Below are 21,759 nucleotides of genomic sequence, written 5' to 3'. Positions count from 1 at the left end.
GCTGATGGGCACTTAGGTTGTTTCCAACTCCTTGCTGTTGTGAACAAAGCCACGATAAAAGGCCTCTTATTCTTTATTGACTGTTCCCTAGATGTGAACTAACAAATATGTTTATTCCTTCAACCCCTTCTATGTTTTAGCACATCCCCCCCCCCTTTTTTTGTGTTTAAACTACATGGAGAAGGAATTCATATTTATGCACTTTTTTCTTTCAAGACTGTGTTTACCCCTCCATAAATACACCTTTAACTCATTTCCTTACAAGGTGGGAAAGTATTATGGCTGCTTTTTCTTTAAAGACGAGACCAAGGCTCAGAGAGGTTAAAGGGCTCTACATGAGAACACTGGTTGAAGCAAGTCTGATGAAGCCCACTTTATGGCTGCAGCTACAGAAGAATTAGCTACACTCTATGAGGAGGAATCTGGCATCAGTATTGGAGGGAGACTCATCAACAACCCACGTTATGCAGATGACACAACCTTGCTAGCTGAAACTGAGAAGGAACTGAAGCATTTGCTGCAGAAGGTCAAGGACTGCAGCCTTCAATATGGATTGAAGCTCAACATAAAGAAAACAGATTCCCACCACTGGGCCAATCGACAGCATCATGACAGAGAAGAGAATGAGATTGTTAACAGCTTCACTTTGTTTGGCTCTACAATCAATACTCTTGGTAACAGCATCCAGGAAATCTAAAAATGAATTGCATTTGGAAAATCTACTGCTAGGAACCTCTCCAGAGTACTGAAGAGCAATGATGTCAATCTACAGACTAAGGTGCACCTGATCCATCCCATAGTCTTCACAATTACTTGCTATGCATCAGAGAGCTGGACAATGAGTAAGGATGATAGAAGAAGAATCGATGCCTTTGAGCTATAGTGCTGGAGAGTATTGAATATACCATGGACTGCTAGGAGAATATACAGGTTTGTCCTGGAGAGGGTGAAACCCTGCTGCTTCTTGAAGGCAAGGACTTTGAAGCGCTATTTTGGGGATGTTGCCAGGAGGGAACGGCCCTTGGTGAGGGACAGTATTCTTTGAAGAGTGGAGGAACAGCTCAAGAGAGGAAGACCCAGGATGTGATGGATTTGACTCTGTGCCTGAGGTAATGGGGGTAGATGTGTCAAGAGATGATCAAATTGGCTCAAGATCAGAGCAGGGTTCAGGGCTGTTTACCTAGGGTCACAATGAGTTGGGAGCTGATTAGACAGCAACTAACATACCTTTATGATATTATGTGTGGGTTGTTTCATTTTTTTTAAGCTTTCAAGCCTATTTTATTTAGATGGCATAACCCTAAAACTAAGCATAAAAAGCATTTAGTGTGCTCCCACACTTTTATATTTCATCAAAATTATTGTGTATGTTTGAAGACCAGATCTTAAAAAACCCCTGGATTTATAGAGGACAAATGTTAATATATGGATGACTTTATGGTAATTAAAAATTTTTCTTTTGTAATACATAATGCCTTTATGTGTTCCAAACTGAGAAATGGATTGTGTTTTTATACGTAAGACACATGTTTTTAGAGTTTTGTTACTTTAGTGAAGATTTACAAATTGCTTTTCCTTAATAGACTTTGTTTTATAACATTACTACAATGTCTATTCACCCCTTAGGGAGACCTGGTGGCCTAGTGGCAAGAAGCTGTGCTTCTCACCCCAGTAAGAATAGTGAAAGTTAACAGCAAACAACAAATGCTGGCGAGGAGGTTGCAGAGAAACTGGAACCCTTATTCACTGTTGGTGGGAGTGTAAAATGTGCAACCCCTATGGAAGGCTGTATGGCACTTTTTCAAAAAGTTGCAAATAGAGATACCATTTGACCCAGCAATTCCACTACTGGGAATTTACCCTAAAGAAACCTTAACTGCCACCCAACCAGATATATGCACACCCATATTTACTGCAGCTTTGTTCACAATAGCAAAGAGTTGGAAACAGTCCAATCGCTCATCAACAAATGAATGGATAGAGAGCTGTGGTATAGGCACACAATGGAATACTACACTGCATTGAAAAACAAGGAACTCATAAAATATACAAATTGGGTGACCCTGGAGGACATTATGCTGAGTGAAATATCTGAGTCACAAAAGCACAAATATTACATAGTGCTGCTGTTGTAAAGCGGGTCTGACATTGGAATTGGGGGGAAAACTAAGAGGGGATTAATAATGTATACTTCATTGAAACAGATGAGGGAGAGAACTGTTTAGGAGGAATATATGATTAGGTATTATTGTCATGACAACAGTCCAGAATGAAAGCTGCATAGTGGAGTGGTCTGGGGTGTGGGGGGTATTATATAACAATGAAAGAATTTTTTTTTTTTTACTTTTCAAAGAGAAAAGTGAACTGGGGGGAGGGGTGGACAGGGAGGAAAGTGTGCAAAAATGAATGAATGGAAATCCAAAGTCTCTGTAAACTTTCATTTAAAAAAAAAGCAGCTGTGCTGCAATTCCAAAGGCACACCATCTGCTCTGAGGGACAGGATGGGCAGTCCTCCTGGGTGATTAACTGCCTCTGAAAACCCACTGGAGGGGCAGCTATGGGTTGGTTCTGACTCTACGATATGTGTACAACAATCACCCCTTTTTTGTATTGTTTCCTTTCTATATGTTTTTATAATTATGCATCTATCTATGCATAGGTGGTGGGACTTCCCTTTTACTTGTTTCTCAGCCAGCACGTCCTTATACACACTAATGTACCAGTTATTCATTTTAGCCCCTAGTTATTTCTCTCTCTCACACACACACACACTCCTATTACTATGCCCTGCCCTCTCCCTGTCCTGGCCCTCTCCCCAGCTGTCACACCATCACTTAGTAATATTTAAAAGAAAACAACATGATTTTGCTAAACAAAATTCAATCAGAGTCAGGTAAAATAATGAAGAGGCATTTTATTAGGTACAACAACTTTAAAAAATTAAGGAAAATGATGAAGAACTATAACAAAACATGTATTACTGTGCTACTAATGAATTGAGAACAATGAAATACAAAGTCCTCCCCTCCCCCACTGTGGAACTGCTGAAGCCTTTAATTGAAAGCAAATGACACGTGGTCATCACAAGTCTGTACTTGTTGTAAAGCAGATTATACTTCTGTTCAATTGGGTTGTTTTAGAGGGCTCCAGAAACGCAGCAAAATGTGAATGTTCTGCAACAAAAGAACCCCATAGGGAGAGTTTCCAGAGAAAGAGGAAGAGCTTTTAAAAGGAGTGAAATGAAAAATCCCTCCCTACCTGAAAAAAATACACAAGCATGTAACAAAAATGAGTAGATGTAATTTTTTAATATTTTCTATAGATACTGAAAAAGATTTTTATAAAGATTTAGTCAATGTATGATAGATGTTTATCTGAGTATCTTAAAAAGCACCTTGGTATCAAAAAAATAAGAATAAAAAATAAAACTCCAAATAGTCAACAACCTCTCAACATTCTCCTTCTGCCATGTAGCTGGTGCTCCTGAAAAAATTTAGTAAGAGGAAGTTTCTGTATAGGAAACAAACAGGAAATTGACGTAATGTCAGCTTTATTTAGATTTTAAAAATTACAGAATCACCAGAGAAATTAAGGCACATAAATAAATTTAGGGACAGTTATTTTGAAAATATTAAAAGAGAGATTCTTTTCTTTGGAACAATTCCTAAGATGTGTCTTGCTACTGGTTTTTAAAAAATTATGATGATCTTTAGCACGAAGTAAATTTAATATCTAAGGCAATCACAGAGATGCAAAATATTTCTATAAAATATTAAAATGTATCTGAAGTATGTTGAAAAATGGGAATTACTCTCCTAAGTATCTCTGGAATTGTGAATTCACACAGCTGGCTCTAGTGGTTTCTGGTGCCTAGTGTTAGACCTGACAACAAGGATAGCTAGCGAGTCAGACCTTCCGCCTTAAGAGTCAACCAAAGGCCGCATTCTGGCTGCTTGGTAAGTGAGTTTATTTATTTAACAAAAATTAGTAATATGGTGAGGTGATGCAAACCTGGCTTTCAATTAATGAATGACAAATTCTAATAAGGCCAAAATTATTTTGAGGTTAGCTGGTGCCTTGAGTTTTACTAAAATAAAGGCAGTCCATAGGAAGCCTTTAAGAGCCATTATCTTATCATTTGGCAACACATAAATAGCCATTTTTTTAAAAAAATGGGTATTTTCTTTGAAAATACAGTTGAGAGTAGATGATGTCTTTTCTACATATAAATCTCAAGACACAAAAGACACAAACAATTCAAACTCTCTTTTTTCATGTATGGATTCAAACAGCAATTACTTTTTCAATCACTTGCCATATCCAGACAGCAACAAAAACAAACACCTGGTTTTCATGTTGACAAAAGTACGATAACCTTTGTCTTTGTCTTTCCTGAGTTACAAAAAGGATATTTGACAGCAGAGATACATCAGCAATTCATATTCATGAAGAGAAAATGTTATCAGTTCACAAAACATTTTCTTCTTTCTCAGTATAAAAGAATGTTAAAAAATTTCATGTGTGAAGCCCCATTACCAAATCGAATTTACTCTAGAATAAAGTGAAGACTGTTTTGATATGGCACTTTAACCACCACATACTGGAAAGATGGACAGTTCCCTCCCTGAGTAATTGAGTCATCTGAACACCTGGTTTAAGTGTAGTAGATACCTCTATATTTCAGTAATTCAGAAAGGGAAAGGTTAGCTGCAGATCCAATAGGCTACCATTTCACACGTGTGGAATCAAGGCAGTGGGAGGATCAGAGGAGGAGGAGGAAAGGTTTCTGTGGTGAAACTCTGACCACTTCACAGCTCTCTCACATACTGGAAAACAAGGAAAAAGATTGGAGTCCTGAAAAACAAACTCTTATTTCTCTATGATCCACAAAAACATACTCTTGAATCCTTTTCCGACTGAGGTATCACAGCTGGGTTCAGCAAACTTAATTCTACCACTAATTTGTTTTCTCCCTTGTAAAATGGGTATGTTACACAGGTTCTTACTGTATTTTCAAATGTAAAAAAGTATTTTAGGAATGCCCAAATATTTCTGGAACTGAATTTAATCTGGACAGCTGTTTTTTCTTTTGTGTGCTTTTCCTGATCATCAAAAGCTACAATTTGTGTGTACATGACAATATCATCTACACACACACACACATACATACACATACATGTATATAAATATATACTAACCTATGGGCTCATCTAAGCATCACCTGTTAAAAGAAAACCTGTTAACTATATCATGACTGTATGACTATATTCTGACATCAATTTGATTGCTAAATCTCTTTTGAGATACTAATTATATATACCCTACACTTACTTTTTATATTATCAATTGTAATTAATACTATTATTTTATCAAGAGTTAAAAATTACACACAGAAGAAAAACATTATGAAAGTCAGTTTGTAAACAAATTGTTTTTTTAGGATTTCATTTCAAATTTACTACAATGAACTTATGAATATTAAAAGTGAATCTGTAACAAACTACAAGTAATACTTTTACAACAGATGAAAGTATTTTTTTTTGTATTGGATGGGTGTACTCTTAAAAATATACATGGAAATAATGACTACCATTTGAAAAGTCCTCAGGATTTACAAAAACACTTTCTTATACATTATCTCATTTACCACAGTGAATTTCAAAGCTATATTTCAAGGTCCATATTCTACAAAGGGTCTGATACAGGAGCAATGTTCACTCTGAAATGAAAGCACAGTATCCCAACTGAGTCCACTTGCTTTAAAAGCAGAATGATTAAAAATGTTTTCTGAATTCCTCTGATAATAATTACAAAAAGGTATATATATGTATATATAATATTCAGATTATGATTTATAAAAACAAAATTCCCTAAAAAATTATAAAACTTTTATTTCCCCCAGGATTAAGAGTTCAGATAAGCAAAACGTTGATGCTATCTAGTCTTTTGAAAATGTCTGTTCTCTTCTGAGAAAAAAAAAGATTGCCAATATTAGGCTGTGACCCTCTAGCAGGTTTTCAGAGGCAGCTAATCACACGGGAGGAGAATGCCCATCCTTCTCCCATGGAGGAGCTGGTGGATTTGAACTGTACGACTTCGGGATTGCAGTGCAGCTTCTTGCCACAAGAGCTCCCTGTTGTTGATTGCCGTCAAGTTGAGGTCGACTCATAGTGACTCTATGAACAAAAGACCTAATGCCTTTCCACAGCTATCATTCAGAGTCCCTGTTGACTGCGATATGTGGTGACATTACAGTCACATATTTGCATCATCTCTTCTTTGGCAAAGAGTATAATCTGTAATGCCAAATGACAACAGTTAGTGTCTGCTGCTGTTGTGCACTGCTAAGCCAGGACTGATTCATAGCTGACCCTCTGGAATTTAGCCAGCTACTCTGAACATCCCTAAAATGTTATCACTTCTACCTGGTCATTCAGGAACCACAGAAATTACTTGTTAGTTTCTTCAAATATCCCTTTGGTTTTGACAAAAAATTTACACTGTTCTCAGAAAAATGGCTAAGTTTTCTAAGCCAGAGCTAAAAAAATTTAGAAAATATTTGATGTTTACAACCTTGGAAATGTTGATCATAACTGTACAGTAGGTATACTAAATGAAAGACTTATTTAGAAGACAGAAATTACTGTGATGGCTTTTTCCAGGTACCTAACTTAAGGAGAATAATGATCCCAACTAAAATAGATGGTCACTGCTTTTTGTTACCGAAGGCATCTGATCAGAACAAAGTAGGGTAACCATGGGAAGAAGTCTTTATCTAAAGTACTAGACTACTGAGTAAAAATCTTCCTGGGCTAGCCAGAAAACTTGTTTCTGTTTTCCACAATACAAAATAGATTTCAATTCCTTTCCAACTTTTAGATGCTTCCTTAGGGATTTAAAGATGATGCTTAAACACTGAGCAACAAGATTTTCCTCATTCAATACTTCAAATTCTTCTTTCTTAGGAATATTCCCCTGTGGGGACATTTGCGTTATTTTCTTAACTTCTTACCTCAAATGCTTCATGTAAGGCAATTCTTCTTAAAGTGAAATCAATAATTCAGTATTTTATGACAAACAGTTGTCATCAAATTTTGATTACAGGAAAAAAATCCTTCAAAAATTAATGAGTGTGGATTTTTAGTACAAAGATTTTTGGCCCTTTGTTGTGTGCCATCAAATCAGATCCAGCTGGCACAAGAGACGATTGCTCCTCCTTCTTCAGCAGAGCATCTGGTGGATTCAAACCATGTGCCTTCAGGTTGCAGCGCAGCTAAGAAGCTAGGCCATCAGAGCTCCCTTTAGTGACAAAGATTTTTAAAAATTCTTTTCCCCCTTAGAATATTCTAAGCATTAGAAAATTTAGCCTACATGAAGCCTCAGTTAACAGTTTTCTCTACATGTACAACAAAACAAGAAAAACAGTCTTGCAGATAAACATACATAAATGAAAAAGAGCATTCACAAACTTCTGAAAGGTATGTAAGACAGCTATTATTTCCCATTTCACACAGACTTTTTACAAATACTTACAGAGGTTCACTCTCAAAAGCCAAGCAACAACCATCCTTACCTTAGAACAATTTTTTTTTTTCAATTATAGGGAAAGGCTTCCTTTACAGTTTGAAAGATTTATGTTTTGAGAAGAAAGGCACCACAATTATTATTTTACTACTTTTTGTATATGGCACAAAGGAAATACGTCAAGTTCCCATTCTGGAGTTTGACCTTCTCATTTGGGCTTGGTGTGGCTTCCTGGGTGAGGTATCCTGGGCTTCAGAGTTTAAAGCACTTCTCGTTGTATCTGTGAATAGTCACACAGCCATGATAGGACACTGGCCTGGGCATGGCAGCTACGCCTGTGATGATACTTGTTGCAGGATCATAGCAGAGAATAGTGTCTGTGGCTTCTCCATTCTCCCGTCTTCCACCCAGGATATATATTTTACCATTACACACAGACATACCACAGTTTTCCTGTTTAACCAAATACATAAAGGAAAAAAATGAATTGTTGAAGAGAAGGTATTTGGTAGTAAACAAAAGTAAAAAACCAAAAGCTAAACAAAATCCATGTTTTATAGAACCAAGACATCTCAAAACAGTTTGGCTTGTTTTTCCTAATACAGACTGATCCTTTATTATAGAGTTAGGCAATTATATGACCAAGGAGGAGGAACATTATTTACAGTGGGTTTAACCACAAGTAGAATGAATTAAATTAACAAAACACTATTATTATGGACCTTGGCTAAGAAATAAAAATAGCCCAAACACTATTTTATAGTTAACTTTACACACAATGGAAATCATTACTAACCTTCACTATTCTCAGTCAATAATACAATTACCATATAAAACAAAGGACTCTCTGGTGGCTTAATGATAAGGAATTTATGTAAAGGCATGCAGTTTGAATCCACCAGCTGTTCCAGGGGAGAAAGATGGGCAATCTCCTCCAGTATCAATTTACTGCCTCTGGAAACCCACCGGAGTGTCAGCTAAGGGCTGGTCTGACTCGATGGGAAGCAACAGCAAATAAAACAAATATATTCTTGCAAGGATGAGAGTTAGCCTTAAAACAAAGAAACAGCACTAAAATTGTCTGCTGACCACACAGATCTGTTATACCGTAGGCCAAATAGTCCTTTTTTAAAACAAAACAAAACCACATTTCACTAAAATGCAACAATGGGTTTAAGCATAACTTGAGCCTGTGAAGATGGCTCAGGATTGGGCAGGGGCTGTTCTGCTGTATACAGAGTTGCTGGAATTTGGAGTGAATTAAATGGCACCTAACAAACCACCATCACAAAGTTACTGAATATTATACTGATATCCTATAACCACAATGACACTGGCTTTGTAAGTATTTTTACTTGACTAGATTTTGCTGCATAGAAAATCTCCTATAGAAGACAATAAATCTTTGCATTGTTTAATAATATTATACACAATTATATTAATAGCAATTTCATAATCTGAAAGTATTAGTGACTGTTTTTGAGTCGAGTATGATTCAGTGACCCTATGAAAAACAGATGTGAAACCTGGCCTATCCTGGGTCCCTATTTATAAATAATGAATAACAAACTTTTATATCACACACGAATTCCACTAATTATGGCCCGAATGATATTTTTCATCTAATGTACAAGGAGGCAGAATGCCACAGTAGCCTCCAGGCCTGATCACTCCTTTAATAACCTGATAATGGCTAAGGTGAGGAGACCAGACAATGAATCCTGATAAGGTCTGGGAGTATTCACAAAAGCCCAGATTCAAGTTAATAAACAGCCTCAAAATCTGAGCAAAATACCATCTTCTATAGTCCTCCCTAAATCCCCTATAAAGAGAAACTGTCCTTGATTGCCCATGCACCATTTTGAACTCTGTGTGTGGTCACCTGGTGTCACTTTCAGACCATGCTATAAAGGCCTGTTCATTCCTTGGGACCAGTTTCCTTCTCTCTCTCTCTCTCTCTTACTCTCAACTCTTTTTTTCTATCCAACAGAACATACATTCCAAAAGATGTGTATACAATTAAAAACATCTTTAGTTTTTCAATATTAGCTATTTAATTACTTGGAGTAGTTAACTTTGTAGTTAATTTGATGATGATTCATGTCAGAAAATATTAAAAATTAAATGAAGCAATGAAAAAAATCTAAACGAAGCAAAACTGAGAACAAGTTTTCATTTACATTAGAAAATGACTTATACTAGATGTAATGGTTTCTTCCAACATACGTTTCAACATTTTTAAATGAAATGAAACATATATTAATACTGTGTGTGTGTGTATATATATACATACGTATATACATACATACCCACAGTATATATACTAGTACATATGTTGTTAAGTGTCCTTGAGTCGTAGATGACTCATAGCAACCCTATGAATGAAACATTTGAATATTTGTATAAATTTCACAATTTCTCCAAGTTCAAAAAGTTTCCAGAGGCAAGCTATTTTGGAAGTGGATGCCACTCCTGCTTCCAAGCCTGTTTTAATCAGGGAACTCCACCAAACACTGTCCACCATGGGTAACCATTATCACATTTGGCACATCAGTGTCACAGTGTTTAGCATCACAGCTACCTCACAGCAAATGGACAGACCACTTAGGAGACTGTTTGACAAAAAACAATTAAAACCAGGCCAGAGGGTTGTAGGCCCAAGGGCCTAAATGCTTTTTTAAATAGGAGGCTAAATAAAATCAAGTCACACCCAATGGCAAGTAAAAATTCCACCCTAATCCTCACCAGAGCCAGAAAACAAACCTCTATAGAATCCAGCTGCTCCACATGACTTCCCAATCTGGATTCCAGCCCCATACTGGTGACCAAATGCCTTTTTAAATAAGAGGACTAATAAAATCAACCCATACCCAACGGCGAGTAAACATTATTAATAGTTACATATATGTATAGAAAGCAGGAGTAGCATCCATTTCCTAAAAAACATGCCTCTGGAAACTATGAACTTTGAGAAATGACAATAGGCTTCAGGTCTTTTGTTCATAGGGTTGCCATGAGTTATGCTTGACTTGACGGCAATCCATATGTATAGATACAGAAAAAACTGTGGGCACATAACTGATATGCTTGATTGAGTCATTTAACAGAAAGAAGGAAAAAAAAATCTAAGAAATGAAGTCCCTAGGTTGTTTAGAAATGAAAAATGTAGGTTTTAGGAATAAGTGAGTTCTGTTTAAGTTTGAGGCCCTGGAACATCTACAGGGAATTATCAAACACGCTATTAGAAATTGGAGTCTGGAGTTCAGGAGAGAAACATTCAAAATAAAGACTTGAAGTCATAAATACCAAGAAGATGAGAGCATAAAGGGGGAAGAAGGGAGAAAAAAGCAGGTCAGATAATATCCATACTTAAGTGTTGGTAGAAACAGAACAGAATATAGACCCTGAATAAAGTATTTGTTTCTTTGAGAATGTAGGATCTCTAGAATGGCCTGAGGGAGCTCTGGTGGCATGGCCCATAGAACTGACCTGCTAAACTAACCAAAAGGCCATAATTCCCTTAGTGGTTCAAATCTACTAGTCACTCCTTGGGGCAATGAGTGTGTCAGTGAGTAGTGTTAGAAGGAGTCAGATTTCCAGCATTGAATCAGCAGGCATTCTATGAAGCAAAATTTTAGGGAAAGTTTTTTGAGGAGTCGAATTGAGAGAAGGTGGCACTTGGGGAAGAAGGTAGGGATGTGGGGGGAGTGGATGAACAAAAACTAAACCTGACAAATTCTACAAATTACTATTTTAAATAAGTAAAGAAACCAACTTAGAAGCATTTATCTTCTAAATGAAAGGAATAAAGATAGAAGGAAGAAAATAAAAAACAAAAGCCCTCTTAAATGCATTGCCGTTGAGTTAGAACTGACTCATAGTTGATTCCCTAGTAGGTTTTCACAGGCTATAAATTTCCCAGGAGGAGACTGTCCATCTTTCTCTCAAGACGTGTTGTTGGGATTATAACTGATGCCTTTGGGTTGACAGTGCAAATCAAAGGCCAAAAACCAAGGGGAGGATGTGTGAAATCATGAGCTCAAAAGCAAAATATACTCAATATTTTGGGCTTATTTTGATAATACACTTACTGGAAGGGGTTAAAAAACATGAATTTCCTATGCTTTATGTGGGGTTTTTAAAAACCGTGAGTATGACAACAATTTGGAACAAGAGGGCATTGCAAAGTGGACTGGGGGAGGGAGAAAGAATAGAGAATGTGCAACAATGAATGAGTGAAAACCCATTCTATAAACTTTTGTTAAAATAAAATTAAAAAAAAAAGCCAACAAAAACCAAAACCCAAAATCAACAAAACTATATAAAAGAAAAGAATTTGTCTAAGGACAAAACCCAGAAAATGGAAATGAGAATTAAAGAGAAGAGGTATGGAAAATGAGAAAACAAAACTGAAATGTGCTGGTGGGATTATAAGATCCACTCTAGAGGGCAGTTTGGCATGTCCTAAAAAAGCTGAACATAGAAATCGCATGTGATTTACCTATTTCACTGTTAGGAATATGTAAATAAGAACTGAAATTTGTACACCTATGTTCACAGGAGCATTATTCACAATAGCAAGAAAACAGAAAATAGCCCAAATGCCCATCCAACAAATGACTGACTGCATTAAACTGTGGTACATTCACACAGTGGAATACTATGCAGCATTAAGGAACAATGATTTATTTTCTTAGAAAATTTATTTTTCATTGTTGTACATTTTCTTCCCCCTTCTATTTCCCCTCCTGGAGCCCTCCCTGCAATGTACCCTTGTTCCAGACTGTTGTCATATATATAACATCTAATTGCATATTTCTTTCAGACTGTTCTTCCCCTCTTCTGATCTAATGTAGTGTTAATTATCTAGCTACTCTTTTCTCATTCTGTCCTCAACACCCCTATATCTGTCCTATTTTGTAACAGTGGTGTTAATGCAATATTTGTGGAACAATGATTTATTAAAACACTATATGACATGGGAGAATTTATGCTCAGTGAACCAACTTGGTCTTATAAGCACAAATACTGCCTAAGACCATTTTCGTAAAAACAGAAGGATAACTAGTAAGATGGGTATAAATGTCCACAGGGGAAGAGGAATGGGAGGAAGAGGCAAAAAAAAAAAAGAGGAAGAGTGCAAATCACTAGGCTATTGAAGTGTGGTGGGCGGATGGGATGGGGAGAAGAAGAAATAGGAAAGAGTCAATGGGGGCTTGAAAAGATGGGGAATACTAGGCATAGCTCAACAGTAATTAACCATATAAAATATAATGGGTGATTATATGAAGAAATGTAAATAAAAGATTGTATAAAGCCCAATGTACATGAATGAAATACACAAGACATGCAAACCAGTAAAAGCTAAAAAGGCAACTTAAAAAAACACAACAAATCCAACTGTGATATGACACAAATATATATGAAGTATTTTAACAAGGAAATCTCAGTGTATTATAAAAACACTGTGTACTAATTAGTCCCTCTTAGACTTTTCTCCTGGACTATTTTCCATTACCTGTCGGCTGAATGTATTCTGTACATGCATCCAGTAGTCTTCAACTGGATCATAACAGTATATTGCTTTGGTCAGTCCACCAGCAACATAGATCAGGTTGTTCAAGGATACAGCTGTTATGCACCTTTTAGCAATTGGAATAGCTGCACGAAGTAGCCAAGAATTGGTTTCTGGATCATAAGACTGAACCTAATAATACACAGAAGCAGTTTATTAAACTATATATAAAAATGCAAATTTACGTAACAGAAACCTATCAATACATAAGAAACATATCAGAAGTCAAAAGTCTACTCATTTATTTGGAGAATTAAGAGAGGTTAGCCTAGGGAGCTCTGGTAGCCTAGTGGCAAGAAGCTGCACTAAAATCTCAAAGGTGCATAGTTCGAAGCCATCAAATGCTCGTCTGGAGAAGGAGGGGCAATCTCCTCCTGTACCAGTCTGATTCAATAGTGTATGCCCGCCCCCCCCACACACACGCACGCGCGAGAGCAGTTAACCTTAGGGTTAGCTCTGGTGGTTAAGTGGTAAGAAGCCATCTATTAAGATGCCTGAATTAATAAGAGCTGCATCTTAATTTGATGGATGGAGGGAGGGATGGGTAAAGGATATGGGAAAGATACAATGTGAAAAACAATGTATATGAACTTTGTAAGTAAATCAGTATAAAATAAAAGTTTTATAAAAAAAAAAAAAGAAAAAGAGCTGCAATTGCCTAAAGATAAAACCCAAAAGACAGGGAGAGGTAGGCAGGATACACTGATTAATGCAGATAACACCACAAGAAGGAAATGGGAAGTGTAGTTACACTGTGTCTATTATAATTAATGTTATAAAACAAAATGTATATGAATGGTTGAATGAAAAACCAAATTCTGTGTTAACTTTCACCCAAATGACAGTAAAAACCTAATAAGAAAATACTCAAGGATTTATTACTAGCAAGTAGAACAGAAGCACAGAACAAAACCAATGGACTGTTTCCACAGTGAACAGCCATCCGGTTTGCTTTAATTTTCACTCAGTTAACAGGCTAATAGAAAACAACTGTGTTATGTAGGTTACCTCTATTTCAGTTGTCAGTGTTCTTTATAATTTTAGGGAAACCTTTCTTCCAAAGAACACAATTAAATCTAAATTTAATCTACTTTAGATGACTGCAAGTTGGTTTTTTAAAAATTCTTTAAGTATGTTTTTTAAAAGAATTTTATTTATTTATTTATTTATTTTTAATTTGGGGCACTGTCGAACTGGATCTGACAGGCAGAAGAATAGTTTGCCCCTCCTTCTCCAGAGGTGCATCTGGTGGATTTGAACCATTCACCTTCAGGATTGCAGTGCAAATGACTACAAGTTTTGAAGTAATGAATTCTAATCAAATTAACATTTGACTACATTGACATTTTATGTGTAGCAACAATTAACTAGTAACAAAATTTAGTCAATCAATTAGGCACTAGCCATTTGTTTCCCGATGAAAGTTAGTTTTCCTAATATGTGAATATGGCACATTTATTTTCTACCATGAGATCCATCCTTACTTTTACTACAGAGGTTTCCTCTTTTCTTTTTTCACATCTAAAAAGATACTTTCAAAGTATGCATAAAATGACCTAGCTTAAATCAGTGTAATTAGTTTTCCTCTCTCTCTTTTTACTAATTCACCTCCCAAATATGTTTTGTTTGAATAATTTTTAGATTTTATAGACTACAGAAGTAAAAGTTTTAGAACTATTTATTTAGTACAAAGTTTCAGGGGACTCTGACATTAGGTTCACTTCAAGAAGACTGGCTTATACTTTTTAATTGTTGGATACTTTTGAATCTCATTTTAGATTCAAAGTTTTTTATTCCAAAAATATAAAGTATAGAAAATTTTTATTTTATTATTTCTGTGTGTGTACCATCAAAATGGATCTGACTGGTACAGGAAGAGACTGCCCCTCCTTTTCCAGCAGAGCATCTGGTGGATTTGAAGTGCATACGTCTAGGATTGTAGTGTGTACAGGTAATTTTTAAAAAGGCCCTCATACTAAGGAATCTAGCTATCTACCTGATAAGCCTTCTAGATATACATTCCTTCATACAAGCACACACCCCTCCATTGGTAATTAATTTCTTTATGAGAACGTGGCTTACCTTATCAGAACAAGTATTGTCATCAGGTCCACCTCCAATCACAAACAGTTTGCCCACACAGCTTGTCACTGCAGGAGAACTCACTGCTTCCTTAAGGGGAGCAACTTCAGTCCATCGATTTGAAAAGGAATCGTAACATTCGACACTGCTAAGTCTGTTCTGCCCATCATAGCCTCCAACAACATATACCTATACGTAAAAAACATGGCAGCTCTTAATCAGCAAATGCCCACATTTAAGCTAGGTGGCTAAAGAATTAAAGAGATCTCTCTCAAGTTAGGAAAGTCATCATACCTAGAATAATTGCAATATATTTAGTTCTATGTTCCTCAGTATCTTTTTTGACCATCATATCCCCACTATGAAGGATTTTTAGAAAGCATCTTTTCTGTAACAGTGACTTGAATGAAATTTTTCATACCATAGTTACACTGTATGTACTGTTTTTAAGAATCACAGAGCAAGTCTGAAGAGAGATAGAACCAGAAGCCAGATTTTAAAATCACTTAATTTATCCCTCTTTTGATTATATTTTTCATATTGGTTCCTTTCCCAGATCTGTGACTATAATAGCCCTGCAAATGCCACAGCTCTAGTTACCTAAGCTCTACCAACAAATTTGGCCTTTTCCATAGATTTTTATTGTTACTGTTATGTACCATCAAGTCAGAACCAACTCATAGCTGATCTTTTAGGTTTTCAGAGGCTGCAAACTACGTGGGAGGAGACTGCCCATTATTCTCCCTTGGAGCAGCAGGTGGATTCAAACCACATATCCTCTTCACATTTTAGAATATTTACATATGGCTGATGCTGAGAAGAATGGGAATCCCAGAACATTTGATTGTGCTTATGTGAAACATATGTGGACCAGGAGGCAATCGTCAGAACAGAGCAAGGAAACACTGCATGGTTTAAAATTGGGAAGGGTGTAAGCCAGGGATGTGTCCTATCCCCATACCTTTTCAATCTATATGCAGAACAGGTTATTCGGGAGGCTGGGCTCGAGAAGAAGAAATATGACATAAGGACTGGAGTAAGACTCATCAATCTGCATTATGCAGATGACACAACCCTGCTTGCTGAAACTGAGGAGGACCTGAAGAGCTTGCTGCAGAGGGTCAAGGACTGCAACCTTCAATATGGGTTGAAGCTCAGCCTCAAGAAAACAAAGATTTTCACCACTGGGCCAATTGGCAGCATCATGACAGATGGTGAAGAGATTAAGACTGTAAACAGCTTTAGTTTGCTTGGCTCCATATTCAACACTCCTGGTATCAGCAGCCAGGAAATGAAAAGACGAATAGCACTGGGAAAGTCTCCTGTCAGAGACCTCTCCAAAGTACTGAAGAGTAACAATGTCAATCTGGAGACTAAGGTGAGCCTGACCCAGGCCATAGTCTTTGCAATCACTTGCTATGCATCAAAAAGTTGGACAGTGACTAGGGATGATAGAAAGAGAATTGATGCCTTTGAGCTGTGGTGCTGGACAAGAGTACTGAATATACCATGGACTGCTAGGAGAACAAACAAATTTGTCCGAGACAGGGTGAAACCAGGCTGCTCCCTAGAGGCAAGGATTCTGAAGCTTCGTCAGACATATTTTGGATGTGTTGGAAGACTGGACCAGTCCTTGAAGAGAGATGTTATGCTTGGGAGGGTGGAGGGACAGCGCAAGGGGAATACGTTAGAAGAGATGGATTGCTTCAGTGACTGGGGTAAGGGGAGTATGTGTGTCAGAGACAATAAGATTGGCCCAGGACAGAGTAGGGTTTGGGGCTGTTGTGCATAGGGTTGCTATGAGTTGTAAGTGACTCAATGGCACATAACAACAATAATAATCTCTGGGGCCTAGTGATTAAGAAGTTGTATTACAATCCCAAAGTCAAGGGGTTCAAATCCACCAGCTGCTCCACGGAAGGAAGGGCAATCTCCTATGTGATTTATTGCCTCTGAAAACCACTGAAGGGTCAGCTATGGATCAGTTTTGACTTGACAGCATATAACAGCAACAACAACCATAAAGAAGGGAGCTATGGTGGAGTAGGCTGTAAGGAGTTGTGCTCTGAACTCTCAGGTGGTACCTCTCTGACAACAGAACCCACCAGTAGATTCAAGGCAGAAAGACTGGTACTCTCCTCTTGTGGAACTGACAGCATTGGAAACCAACAGAGGCTCAGCTATTCATCAGTTCTGAATCTTTGGCAATGAGTTTGAGAGCAGAAATTCTAGCCAATGCTTCAGAAGCTGACATTGTGTTTTAAGGTGGAGTGGCCCGACAGTTTACTCTGGGTACAGTAACTAAACTTTAGCCTTTAAATTCAGTTTTGAAAAATGGATCTTTGTCTTGGTTTTCAGTTTAAGTGCTAATTTAATTTTATTTACCCAGGTGCTGTCACTAATTTCTATAGGATTGATTTTATGTGCTGGATTCACATTCTTGGTGCCTAAATCCTCAATACTTTCTGCTGACTCTAATTGTGTTATAAATAAGAAACAAGCATGCTAATTTATTACTGAAGTAGTAATTAGTTCAAGAGAAAATGTAACATAAAAAAATTTCTAAAAAAACAAACTTCAAACAGATTACAATCGAGTGATGGCACAATAATCTCCTGGGAAGCTGGGGGACAAAAAGAGAGAAAGATTTGTGGTCTCCACCTGAAATCTGATTCTCTGAGAATGAATTTGGTAAACACTGTGGCATCAGGATTAGAGGTAGACTCATCAACAATATGCATTATGCAGATGACACAACCTTGCTTGCTGAAACTGAGGAAGACCTGAAGCGCTTGCTATGGAGGATTAAGTACTGCAGCCTTCAATATGGATTGAAGCTCAACATCAAGAAAAGATTCTCACCACTGGGCCAACTGGCAGCATCATGACAGATGAAGAGACTGAGATTGTTGACAGCTTCAGTTTGCTTGGCTCTATAATCAACACTCTTGGTACCAGCAGCCAGGAAATTAAAAGATGAATTGCACTGGGAAGTCTGCTGTCGGAGACCTCTCCAAGCTACTGAGGAGCAATGATGTCAGTCTGGAGACTAAGGTACGCCTGATACAGGCCATGGTCTTCACAATCGCATGTTATGCATTAAAGAGCTTGGCAATGAATGGGGATGATAGAAGGGGAGTTGATACATTTGAGCTGTGGTGCTGGAGAAGAGTGTTGAATATACCATGGACTGCTAGCAGAACAAACAAGTTTGTCCTAGAGAGGGTGAAGCCAGACTGCTCCTTAGAAGTAAGGATTCCGAAGCTCCATTTGACATACTTTGGATATACTGAAAGGCAGGAACAGTCAGTCCCTGGAGAGGGAAATCATGCTTGGGAGGGTGAAGGGACACTGCAGGGGAGGAAGACCTTCAATGAGATGGATTGATTCTGTCACTGGAGTAATGGAGATAAGCATGTTGGGGACAATAAGATTGGTAAGGGATAGAGCCAGGTTAGGACTGTTGTACATAGGGTTGCTATGAGTTGCAAGGAATTTGATGGCACATAACAAGAACAAAAACATTTTCAAAAAGGTCTGTAGGTTATTCCATTGTTATTCAAAATACAGTCTGTGGGCTAGCAGTCATTATCTAGGGCTTGCTGGAATTGTGGAATACATTAGATTCCACCTCAAATGCTCAAAAACCCCTAAGTGATGGTACATCTGTTAAAGTTTGGGGAGTGTTTCCCTACGGTACACTACTCTTTTGCTCAAGATGTTTCTTCAGCTAGAGTACTTAGTTCTAAATGACTAACAGAAGAGATACTTGGCTTCAGTCCAGTTTCTAGAAATCCTCAAGAAAAGTCTTCTGTGAAACATTGGGGAGGTGACTTGATCTTTTTGAGATTCAGTTTCCTTATAAACCAGGAAAAGTGACAATGAAAGAAAGACTCTCTGTGATTCTTTCCTGCTCTAGGATTCTACACCCCAACCATTCAAGATTTCCTCATGGAATGCTTACATACTTAATTCATTCCTAAGTCTCTGAATTCAGTTTAGGGGATAATTTTTAAGAATAACTATTTTCACTTATTTGTTTTAAGAGGTAAGAAGATAATTTTTATTTCTTGATTTACTGCTTTTAAACTTTTGAGTACTTGAGGTCAAATATATTTGTGTTCCACTCAAGTCATATATGGCTTTTGAGACATCAAGCATTTTTCATTGAATGTCCAGATGAAAGAATTCTTATTTTGTTAGTTTGACCTAATTTCTACCAACTCTTGAACTGCCCCTTTCCAGGACTACTTTGTCATCCCTGCGACACAGCTATAAAAACTATCCACCGACCATTGGGCCTATTGCCTGTGGATGGATTCCAGCTTAGAACCCCTTACCCAACAACAAGGGCTCTCCAGGCTGTGATCTTTAGGAGAGCAGTCAGTCTCATCTTTTCCCTTAAAAACAGCTACTGGGTTCAAACCACCTATCTTCTAGGTAGTAGTCAAGAGCTTAGCTACTGCACCATCAGAACTCCATTTATATAACACAACATGTAGTGCCAAACTAGTTGTTTTGGAAAACATTCTTCTAATTCTTTCTTCCCAGTGTGTTTATCACAAGGTCATCATTTATTCGGCCTTGTTGACAGCAACTTCAGAAAATGACTGTCATTAGAAACAGTAGCTTTTAATCTATGTACTGAGAGCTTTAGGATTCAACTATATAGGGGGTTTCAAGAAGCCCTGGACAGAGACAGAGGGCTAAATGGGAAGTTTCAAGTCACTGCTTTACCTACAGAAGTTCTGCTTTTTCATTGGTGGCTCTAAAGTGAACCCCCAGGAGGGGGCTAAGAGGCAGCAATATTTTTAGAAAGGGTATTAGGGGCCTAATCAAATCTACCTTTGCAAGTTTGATAGTAAGATTGTTTATTAATTGCAGGTGGTTTTGGAGGCGTGCTAGAGACGAGAGTAAGAAGAGGCTCAAGGCTCTAAGATACTCCTTAGTACTTTGCTGTACTGTTTTATGGAATAGAATTTTTTACTAGATTTAACTTATAAGAAGGTATAGTTGCTTCTAAAATATTTGCAATCCCTAGGTGATCATCAGGTTCCCAAGCATATCTGATGACTCAGAGCCCAAATGATTTCTCTTTCTAATCCACCAGTTGCTCTTTGGGAGAAAGATGAGCAATCTCCCCTCCTATGCCATCTACAGGCCTCGGAACCTCTCAGGAGAGTCAGCGATGAGTCAGTTCAAACTCAATGGCAATGAGTGTTTTTATGTTAGGGACCTCTCTAAAGTACTGAAGAGTAATGTTGTGTCTCTGGAGACTAAGGTGCATCTGATACAGGCCATGGTCTTTGCAATCACTTGTTATGCATCAGAGTTGGACAATGACTAGGGAGGATAGAAGGAGAATTGATGCCTTTGAGCTGTGGTGCTGGATGAGAGTATTGAATGTACCATGGACTGCTGGGAAAACAAACAGATTCATCCGTGAGAGGGTTAAATCAGGCTGCTCCTTGGAGGCAAAGATTCTGAGGCCTCGTCCAATATACTTTGGTCATGTTGTAAGGAGAGACCGGTCCTTGGAGAGGGACATCATGCTTGGGAGGGTGGAGGGCAGGCGTAGGAGGGGAAGGTCCACTAGGAGGTGGATTGATTCGATAACTGGAGTAATCGGGATGGGTGTGTCAGAGACAGTGTGATTGACACAGGACAGAGCAGAGTTTAGGGCTATTGTACACAGGGCCGCTATGAGTTGCAAGCGATTCTATGGCACATAACAACAATAACAACATTTACTAGTTTTTAAATTAGCAGTCAACTCTAAGATTAAAAAATGTCAATGGATTTATTTCAGTGTTTATTTTAAACATGTTTACATTTACTTGTTCAAATAAAAGAATAAAATACTATCACTTTAGGTAAACATATCTTTGACTACCATAGTTGGTAGAAGAGAAACAATTGCTTAGATCAGACACTGGTCAATTTCTGCACTTGATGTAACTCCTTTATTTTGCAGTTCTTTTCAGGCTTTGACTTCACTGGTGTTTGGGAAGAGAAACGTGCTGTCGTGCCACAACTCCGAATTGGGAGAACAAAATAGCCACTCAAAGTACAGTGTCAAACTGTTTACATCTTCATTTTACTTATTAAGGTTATAAATGGAATGAAATGTAAAATATCCTGAGGGAGAATAAGGTGAAGGATTCAGCTATGGTATTTGTTTTGGAAATATACCAGCAATAGTAATAAAAAGTAGTTTCTCTTACTTTGCCAAGGAGGACAGCCATCTTGTGACGCCACCTGCCTTTATTTAGAGAGGCCACTCTGATCCATATATTTAACTGTGAGTTATAAATCCAGACATCTCGGCTGTTGATTCTTCCACCTTTAAATGCAAAGCAATGCACATATCACATAAAATAAGTTGGTGGGTTTAATTTAATATATGTTACCATATAACAGTCACTAAGAAATTTATGCCATCAAAGCACAGGCAATAAAACATGGAATTTATTCACTCTACCCAAGTAATCACTTGTTATGCATCAGAGAGTTGGACAATGACCAAAGAGGATAGAAGGAGAATTGATGCCTTTGAGCTGTGGTGCTGGAGAAGAGTA

General features: G+C 37.6%; 1 protein-coding gene across 1 annotated transcript in view; it reads right to left on the bottom strand.

Moving 5' to 3' along the window:
* Window positions 1–7,583: 7,583 nt before the first annotated feature.
* KLHL24 (kelch-like family member 24) overlaps window positions 7,584–21,759 on the bottom strand; it is a 50,784-nt gene continuing 36,608 nt past the window's right edge. Inside the window, exons 5-8 of the mRNA XM_006884055.1 lie at window positions 21,406–21,524; window positions 15,182–15,370; window positions 13,043–13,231; window positions 7,584–7,977 (exon numbers count right to left, since the gene is read on the bottom strand). Of these exons, the coding sequence (XP_006884117.1) occupies window positions 7,777–7,977; window positions 13,043–13,231; window positions 15,182–15,370; window positions 21,406–21,524 (698 nt within the window). The 3' untranslated portion in view covers window positions 7,584–7,776. The remainder of the gene's footprint in view (window positions 7,978–13,042; window positions 13,232–15,181; window positions 15,371–21,405; window positions 21,525–21,759) is intronic.

This window comes from Elephantulus edwardii, unplaced genomic scaffold (assembly GCF_000299155.1).
Source record: "Elephantulus edwardii isolate Elephantulus edwardi_28Jun2011 unplaced genomic scaffold, EleEdw1.0 scaffold00031, whole genome shotgun sequence".
Lineage (NCBI taxonomy): Eukaryota > Metazoa > Chordata > Mammalia > Macroscelidea > Macroscelididae > Elephantulus > Elephantulus edwardii.
The sequence above is the reverse complement of the archived record's forward strand: the minus strand, read 5'-3'. Positions and strand labels throughout refer to the sequence as shown.